Source organism: Carya illinoinensis, chromosome 6, assembly GCF_018687715.1.
Source record: "Carya illinoinensis cultivar Pawnee chromosome 6, C.illinoinensisPawnee_v1, whole genome shotgun sequence".
In the NCBI taxonomy this organism is placed as follows: Eukaryota; Viridiplantae; Streptophyta; class Magnoliopsida; order Fagales; family Juglandaceae; genus Carya; species Carya illinoinensis.
The window spans coordinates 5,736,307-5,746,302 of NC_056757.1; the positions used below are offsets into that span (position 1 = coordinate 5,736,307).

The 9,996-nt window shown below is 32.4% G+C and overlaps 1 protein-coding gene across 1 annotated transcript; it reads right to left on the bottom strand.

The window, feature by feature from the left end:
- Positions 1 to 3,533: 3,533 nt before the first annotated feature.
- On the bottom strand, positions 3,534 to 5,669 carry LOC122313360 (caffeic acid 3-O-methyltransferase-like). Its single transcript, XM_043128289.1, has 4 exons — positions 4,995 to 5,669; positions 4,548 to 4,858; positions 4,238 to 4,302; positions 3,534 to 4,110 (listed from the first exon to the last, which is right to left on the bottom strand). The coding sequence occupies exons 1-4, from the start codon at positions 5,435 to 5,437 to the stop codon at positions 3,814 to 3,816; spliced, it is 1,116 nt and encodes a 371-aa protein (XP_042984223.1). The 5' UTR covers positions 5,438 to 5,669; the 3' UTR covers positions 3,534 to 3,813.
- Between the last annotated feature and the right edge of the window lie 4,327 nt (positions 5,670 to 9,996).

Genomic DNA, 9,996 nt, shown 5'->3' on the forward strand with positions numbered 1-9,996 from the left:
TTTTCCTTAGAGATTCACAGGAAGAGAGAGGATGGGGATTTAGCCATTGAATCGTAATGTAAGTAAACCCGGTTTGCCACATCAGCTTTCGTGCGGTGTGCATTTGGAAAACCGAGGGTTGGATAGATTTATTCTATTTTTATTGAGCACATGACACGTACACCTGCCTCACAGTCTATATCTAAATGGGCTTACGAGCGATTTTATTTCAACAAATCCATAGCCGGCCCAAATCATATTTGGACTCAGGATCCACGGGCATTTAGCCATATGGGTTTAACTTGAAGAATAATTAAACGGATCAAACACTATGAGCATTCCGTCACGCCCTTATTGTCGTGTCGTGCATCTCTAGCCACTGACCAGTTGTTGCGGTCGTTGTCGTCACGTACCCATAGCTCTTAGTCACAGTGGGGTGGGTGAGAGAGAGGTCTGTGGTCGCCATGAGAGGATGCTCTTAGTCGGCTTAAATATTTTGGAGCAATTGTATGGGTTTTGGTGTTCGAAGGACTGGGTTTAGAAACTCGAAACCCACCTTAACAATGGCTTCCTCCAAACAATCCACAATCGAGAAAATGACCAACGCAACCAAACCCATGAAATCACCTAAGGACTATTTTTGCTTTTGTTTTCCTTGATTTGCTTTCTATTCTTCTCTTCATCTTTATGCTCTGATTTTGTATTCTCACCGCTTCATTCTTGTTTAAAATTTGTTCGCTTGATTTTTTAAAAAATAAAAACATTCAAAAGGGAAAACTAAAAAAAATATTCATATATGTTAAATCATTCATACTGTTGGATAAACAAGATAAGGCTATACAAGAAGATTTTAAGAAAATATTTTAAAATAAGTTCTATAATTTTTCATTTTAAGATTAATTTCTTATTAAAATTTATACTAGGTCAATCAGGTGACATAACAGAGAATTGAGTAATCTAAATAATAGTTTTTTAGTTATTCTGGACAACCTGTGAACCAACGGTGCAATTTGATACAATCCGAAAATTAATTGGGTCAAACTCAGGTATTGATTCGAACTCCATTATTCTAACTATATTATTATTTGTCATGTTCATGTCAGATTCAAAAATTGACAGTCCTTACCTATCATCAAGATCATACACCTTGTGATGTATTATAACTACCTAAGTTATAATTATTAATGCATTAGTACCGCTGGAGTTGCAACTGTGTTAAGTGTAAGAATTTAGGGTCATTTGCATTATTGGTTGAAGGTTTGACTGCAATGCTATATATATACTGAAGTAGCTAGTAATTACGGTCATGCGATGCAGGTTGTTCCTTCCTTTTTCTCATGATTGAGCGCTGCTGGCAGTTGAAATTATAATTAGAATTGAATTATGACTGCTGAATTATTTGCCCACTTTTATTCTCACCTGCTGTATTGTCTCATGATGTTCCCCTTTAATTAGGGTTTGAAGTCCTTGTAGGCCTTGATCTTAACATCCTCGTGGTACCCACTATTAATTATTGTCCTTTATAACTTGGTATTTGGGTTTTTAGATTTTGACTCCCGAAGTGAATCTCTGACTCCCAGAACCACCTATTCACTGGCTGCCACTCATTTGAAAGATTAGGTTTTAGATAAAAAAAATAAAAATATTATTTTATAATATTATTTATATTTTAAAATTTTAAAAAAAAATTAAATTATTTATTATTATATTTTATGTAAAAATTTAATAAAATTGTAATAATGAGATAAAATGAAATAAAATGAGATATTTTACGAATCTTATTATTATTAGACAGTGAGTTGAGTTGAGTTGAGATGAAAGTTGAATAAAATATTATTAAAATATTATTTTTTAATATTATTATTATTTTGTGATTTGAAAAAATTAAATTGTTTATTATATTTTGTATTAGAAGTTAAAAAATTTATAATAATTAAATAAGATGAATCGAAATGAGTTGAGATAAGTTTGGTAACCAAACGCAACTTCTAAATTAAAGAGACCCTTCTAAATAATATAAGGGATATTAAATGGGTTGTTCCTATATATATTAATAACCTTGCTATTATGATGAAGAGAGAAGGTGAGTGCCACGAAGATATGCACATTCAAAACGCTCCGTTTTATTCTCCATGCATACAAGGTGGTATACGTGCACAAAGGGTATACAAAATCCTCTGTATTTAACTTCTTCTTTTTCAATTCAATATTATTTGAGATGTCATCATTTCACATTTTATTATTTTATGTAGTTTGAAATTTCTTGTCTGAATTTGTCACAACTATGAGAGTTGACTTTTGAAAATGAGAATTCAAATCCATATGGTTCCTAGACATTGCCCTTTTTGTATTTTTTTTTTTTTTTTAAAAGCTTTGGTGTGTCAAGAAGTTATAAACTAAAACCGTTAAGGAGAAATTTTATAAAAATAAATTTATAAATTTGGAAGACTTTATAAAATATGTTATGTCTACTTTATAATTAAATAAATTTTACAATTTAATATATAACAATAAGTCATGCCAATTTGTAAATTTTAATTATAAATTTTTATTATTTAAATGATATAATTATAGAAAAAGATAAATACATCATATGTTGTCATGTATGATTCTTTACACGGGTCACCCACACGGACCAAAGAAAAGGGATACACAATAGCACCTTAAAGGATGATATTGTTTACACATTTTCTTATTAGTAATATTACATACAGTCGTGGAGTGTATAAATACTATACAGTCGCTTTGAAAAAGAGTGGATCTACTATTAAAAAATTAATTTTTTTTATGTAGATCTCATATTTATTCATTTTTTAACAAAATGATTATGCGGCATTTACACACTCATGACTGCAACTATTATTTTTATTTTCTTATTTCAGGGAGTTCATGTAAACATCAAGATTTTATAAAATAAACACCTTTGGTAAATATTTAATATTTTGAGGGCTACATAGTTGGTCTATGAATTTTAAAAGTGATTTTTTAACTCTCCAATCACAAACCAATACCTCTTGATTTTACTATAATTGTGTATCAAAAGGTCATATAAAATTAAAATTAAAAAAGTGCTACAGTCACAAAAAAATCTTACAAAAATAAATTCACAAATTAATATAGTTTCATATGATACGTTAAGTCTATTTTATATAAAAAATAACTTTACAATATAATATACCAGATCAAGTTACGTCAGTTTATAAATTTACTTTTATAAGATCTGTTTGTAAAGCATTTCTCTTGCAATCGTTTTCAATAAAATGAAAATTATATTAATTGATTATAAAAGAGATTATAAAAATCAGTTGTAAGTATAAGATAACTAAAATTTAGATAAACACTTTTCTTTTTCTCTATGTTAGGTTGGTTATTAATTAGCCTATGACTTTGAGCTAATATAATATTATTTACTATCCGAGACTCATGTTGAGTAGATAATATAAAATAATAAAAAAGCATACCATTATTATTACAATGTATATATTTTTTAATTTATAATCATAAAGCTGTCTCTATGTAATAAATAAAAAAAGCGTTAAATAAATTTGTGTGTAGACTCAGAATATATTTATGCTTTTTTTATTAATTTAAATAATATATCAATCATTATTGTAATTGAGGTTTTAAAGGTATATATGACCTGTCCTTGATCTTTATTTGCCCTTTCAAAAAATAACCTCTTCATGCATGCCTTACATTATTTTCGTTTCAGACACATGTTACACAACAACACGAATCAAATTAACTGACTTTGGTAATTCCCTCTCCGAGATGTACCATTTCACACACATTGAAGACCAAAAACCATTAAAAAAAAAAAAACACTATTTATTATTATTTGTGGAGCTCCATGACCAAATAGGCACAAACACAGCATGCAATTCGGAAGTCTGAAAATCCAGCTGCAGTTGCCAATTCCCTGAACTCAGGCTCTGTTCTCTCCTTTCCAGCTCCAAGCAAATTGAACACTATATGGTCACTTTGTGTTGCAAACTTGCAGAAGTTGGTTGCCTCTGGGGCTACAGGCAACACTGGATCGATGATAATTACCTTTCCGGTTTCCGGTAGGGCCTTGTAGCAATTTTGCAGTATTTTCAGGCATTGCTCATCGTCCCAATTGTGAAGAACAAGCTGCCATCATTAATGCATGTACACACACGTTACAAAATTATGAAAAGCACTGCTTGTTTATTAATGTTGTACAATTCCTCTCGAGTTCATCCAAAGCTACGTTCATGGTTTAGATTTAAACTCTTACCTTCAACAATATGGCATCTCCCTTTGGGACTTCTTTGAACATATCTCCTCCGACATGTTCTATGCCTGTGTGGAATCGCCATTCAATTGTCAAATTAAAATAAATAAGAAAATTGCTAGATTTGTAAAGTGATCTCATAATAATAAATTTATAAATTAACATAATTAGATACGATATGTCAAATATACTTTATGGTAAAATAAAAAATTTACAATCTGATGTACCATTTAAATAATGTTAATTCGTAAATTTATTTGTATGCAGTTATTAGACAAAAGTATAAGTTTCTATGTCTTAAAATGATACATACCATTAAGATATGGCGCATTGCGTAATACTTCAGGGACATCAAAGTTAATGCCTTTTATGGAAGGGTACTTGGAGATGATCAAGTTTAGGGTCCCTCCTATTCCACCACCAACATCTACAAACGTTGACAAGCCCTCAAAACCCATGTATTTCTTGAGAATTTGTTTGACCACAAGGATGGAGTATTGACTCATGGAGAAATTGAAAGCCTCTCCAAATATAGGATCTTTCTCGTTGTACTTGTAGACTGACATTCCATGAGCTTTCTCAAATGCGTACCCACCTTCAAGCACTGCATCCTTCAAGTGAAACCTAATCAAAGTTTATAGTATTACTCAGTGTCGATCCAGTTCTCAGTGTTTCTTTCTTGCATACTATGCATATCACCAGTGCAGGTAAGTGAAAAAAGATTTCGAAAAGAAAGATGATGACTACTGTACGTACGTACCGCATGTCCGTAATAGTCTGGTGACGAGTGAGGAGAGAAAAGGGAGCCATGGATCCTCTCACCTCGCTTCTTACAAAGCAGCTCCCAGCAGAAGTGAGACCGTAACGTCTCTGAACTCTTCCTCCATCTTCGAGGGTCTCCACAGAGCAACTGAGTATATTGTAGCTAGCAAGCAGATACAACATGCGGTCCAACAAAACAGCAGGCGCATGGTCTGGATTATTATTTCGAATTGGAAGCTGAGCAGCGATGGCGTGGGGCGAGAGTTGGGCGCCTGGGCCTGCTTTGTTAATGATCTCAAGCACGTCGAGCTCTATGCATGTATTAAACGCCATTTGGAAGATGAAAGAGCTGACCAATGCGCCTGCATATTCGACTCCTCCATCTTCTTCGTCAAAGGAGGGCTTGTTATCATAGCTAATTTGGTTTGCAGGGGAACCCATGTTTTTGTTTGGAGGAAGTTGCTGTGGAACTGAGACTTATTTATAAGGGAAGGGAACGTCCTAGTGATGGTTTGGGGTGGCTCATGCATGGCTGTCTCTCATTGTACCGAAGATGAAAGGTCTAAGAAGACGTTTGACTAACCGAATTTTTTAAAGCAGCCTTGCTCTGTTTCTATCCTTGGCCAGATATTATGAAATTCAGGTATTCTGCAGGCAAGCGCCACTGCACAAACGGCATGTAAATATTTTATTAAACCCACGTTAGAACCCCGTGCTTGTCGTGGCAGAAAGAAAAGGACTTGGATGGGATCGAAGACCAATAACAGGAGTTAGAAAAAAAATAATGTTTAGGATTTTCAATCGGAAAAGGAGAAATTTTAGCACCTTGAGTGAATTGAAATCTCCTTTGCATCCAAAAGGACGAAATTGGTTTGCGGTCAAGGAGGGCTGAGTTAGTTTGAAATCCCTGATTTTAAAATGTTAAAATCTTGTCTCAACGTGTTATTCACAAAGTTAAATTTAATACATTATATCTACTTTATAATAAAATTAATTTTTTAATTAAACGTACAATAATAAGTCAAGCCAATTTATAGGTTTGAATAATTATTTTTTATTATTTAGATGATATAATTATATACATCATATAATTACTATAACATTTGATGTTGCCATGTATGATTTTTTACACCTGGACACCCACGGACCAAGTGAAAAGGCATACACAATAGCCAACGGTCAGATCCACGTCTCTAAAGTAAGATTATGGATTCGATCCTCCCCCAACAAATTAAAAAAATAAAAAGGAATACACAATAACATCGGTAAGGATGATATTGTTTACCCATTTTCTTATTTACAGGGTGTTCATCAACATTTTATAAATAAAAGATCTTTTGTAAATATTTAATATAATGTCTATCTTTTTATATTATTATTATTATTATTTTTCTAGATACAATTTAATGAACTATACTTGGTACTTATAGTCTGGTTTGATTACATAGTTGATGGAGTATTTTGAATAGTAATAAATATAATATTATTATAATATTATTTTTGTTAAAATTAAAAAAAAATTAAATATTTTATTATATTTTATATAAAAATTTAAAAAATTATAATAATTAATCCGGACCTAAATCTCGAGTCTTGACATGTGAAGGACCTTTCTGTGCCGGCTTCCATGTGATGTGAGACCTTACATTTTGAGCGGCCCATGGCATTTATAACTCTAGGAATTGCATTTGTGGTGCAATTAATTGAATCAGAATATATATATATTTCTTTTTAGAGGAGAAAAAAATAATAGAAAAAATTTAATTATAAGTATAACTGTATACTAATATATATATTAATCTAATGTGATTAGTCAAAAAATATATTTTATTAAAAATAATATTAATTTAAATTTTAAATATAAAAAAATTACAATTAATATACAGATTAATATATAATTTTATTTCTTCATAGTAAAACTCAAAATAAAAACGTTAAATTAGAGGCTGTCAGGTTAGTTTTTATTGTGTTGGGGTATTATTTATTTATTTTCCGTCTGACTACGTGAATAGCTGAAGCAAAGACAACTGAGAAGTTGTTTTATTAGAGAAAAATAATTATATTTGTACTGTCCTTCTCAATCTCAACTGGCTAATTTAGGGATGTAAATTTTAACCGATAAATCGGAAAACCGGACCGGACCGGACCGGTTGTGCCGGTTTTGAACCGGTCCGGTCCGGAACCGGTTTCATAAAATGAAAAACCGGCCGGAACCAGTCCGATTTCGGTTCCGGCCATTTTTAGACCGGACCGGCCCGGACCGGACCGGTACTATTTAATATGTGTATATTTTTTTATTTATTTAATGTTATATGTTATATATTTTATATTATATATAATTTTTTATATATAATATATAATAATATAAATTATAATTATATATAAGATAGTGTTATTTTAATTTATAAAATAAAATTTTAATCTCAAACATGAAAATTTAATTGATCATATGCTTTAAATATATAATATTATAAATATATATTATTTATTAATAACATTTTATCATAGATTCATAAGAAGTAAGAACCTAAAAAGAAAGAAAATCACTCAAATATTATTACTAAATTTTAATGGCCTAATACATTTAAAACTCTTTATATTTTTTTTTATAAGTACATAAGACATTAGTAGATAAATATAAATTATATATATTAGCATATAATTTATATAAAGCCATACCAAAGCTATACTAATAGCATAAATTTTTTATATAGCACTTTTTTTTTTTTGCATAGCAGTCTTTTTATATAGTAGTTTTTTTTTTTTTAAGTAGAATTTTTTGACATAGCAGTTTTTTTTTTATAAACAGATTTTTTTTATAATAAATATATATTTTATTAAAACCGGACCGGAAACCGGAATACCGGTTTAGGAGGGTAATCGGTGCGTAATCGGTTTTGAAAAATGTAAAACCAGTACCTACCGGTTCGGTCCTAGATTTTGTCTAAAACCGGACCGAACCGGACCGGTTACACTCCTACTGGCTATGAGATATCACCAACCGAACCAACACAGAAAATATATAGGTAGAGTGACTAAAAACTAATAAATTTTTTTTTTTTTATAGTGGGGTCTACATTTTTATCTATTTAAAATTTATACAAACCATTTATCATATTGATAAAATGTCAATTGAGTTTGTTGAATGCTAACATATTTCAGCAGTTTTTTTTTTTTTTATTTAATAAGTTCTGAAAAGAAAATTGATGATTTTCGTTATTTTTGTTTCCCTCTTTTCATTATAAAAAATGTATAGTTCTATGATAAGAGGAAAACACATGTATGCTACACTTCATAACATTTAATAATGGATCGTTCTATATACAGTCCGCAATAGGGGTCTGTATTGCAGTCCCAATATGGGAAATGGCAATAATATCCCCACATTTACTGGTAAATTGACAGTTTTACCCTTAAAGTCACTACAACCTAAATCTGAAAATAGAATTTCAAAGCTCCTACGCTGTTTTCCCTCTCCCCTCTCCAACCACTGGACCCGAACGAACGAAATTGCTACACCATCGAAGACCACCTGAAAATGGAATCTCTTCCACCATCGACGGTATTACATCATATTTTCTACTGTTTTACTTGTAATAATTTTTCATTATTGTAATGTATTTTACAGAAAAATGTGGTGAAATCTCTCTTATATTGCTTTGTACATTCATAGAAAGACAACATTTGCACGCCGTTTTCCCTCTCCAGCCACTAGACCCGAGTGGTGTATCTACTTGAAAAGAATTTTCAGTGCCTGAAATCTGTAAGTATGTGTTATGGTAGCATGAGAATGGGTAGATTATTGGCCATGAATGAGACACACAACATTTATTTGTAGATAACAAAATGCTTGAAACCTATTTTTTATTCTTGAGAGGTGCATGGTGCACGGAGACTTTTCAATGTGTGGTCTTGCATCTAGTGTTTGGAAAGTTATACTGATTTTAGACTTAAGAGGCTAGTGCTGGTGATTGACTTAAGCAAATGTGAATGAAGTGTGTTTAAATAGGTAGATTTCAAAGGGTATGTTGACTTCTGATTTCAGTTTTTGTACATTGCAATACTTGAACTAAACATGCCTCCCTCGTGATTGGGTTATCTCCATGGCCATGGCCTTTTGTCCCTAATTAAATTTTTGATGTTTGTTGCTTCCCTTGCAATCTCGAGATTGAAAATGACTTGATCAATATTATTAAATTTAGAATATTTTTTTGGTTGCATGGCATCTGGGTTCCTCATCAGATTATTTTTTATTTTTTATAACAAAGGGATTGCCCTAGGATTCAATACCAATCAGAGGAATGGGAAGGGATACCGAAACGATTTCCTTATTTACCTTCTCTGTGCAAACCCGAAAGTGACGTAGCAGGTGGCGGCGGCGACGGGCCAAATTTGCGAACCGAAACGGAGCTAATGAACGATGGCTTAACCAGGTGATGGGGAAGCTGGTAGCTGAGGAAGGAAATCCAATCTCCAGTGAGCAAACCAAAACCCAAAATCTCAGCTAACGGACTGTGGCTTCCAGGTGATGGGCAGCGGCGACGGCTCTGGACCTCTGAATGGGGAGGGATACGTTCGGTTTCCTCATGGGGCTGGGGAGGGATTCATTCGGTTTCGGTTTCATCAAGGGGCTGGCCATGGTCCCGTTCATTTATATTAAATGAAACGCACCGTTTCATTTAAGGCTTGCACTGCAGTCCTGCGTTGAGGACTGCAAGTAGAATAATTCTTTAATAATAGGAAGGCGCCATCAACCAGAAGGATGAGATTATACTTGCAAATGACGAGCTGACGCACATGAGTTATAGAAAACTAAACAATACAATTGCATGCAAGGAATCATGTTATGTTTTTCCTAAAAAGGATTCGTCCCAGCCCGATCTCTTCTCACCCACCACCCCTCCTTTCTCCCAGCTCTGTTGGCTTGCTCACCCTGCCCTCTCTCTCTGAAAAAATCTATCATTCACAATGTAATATTGCATCTCCAAAAATTTACAATA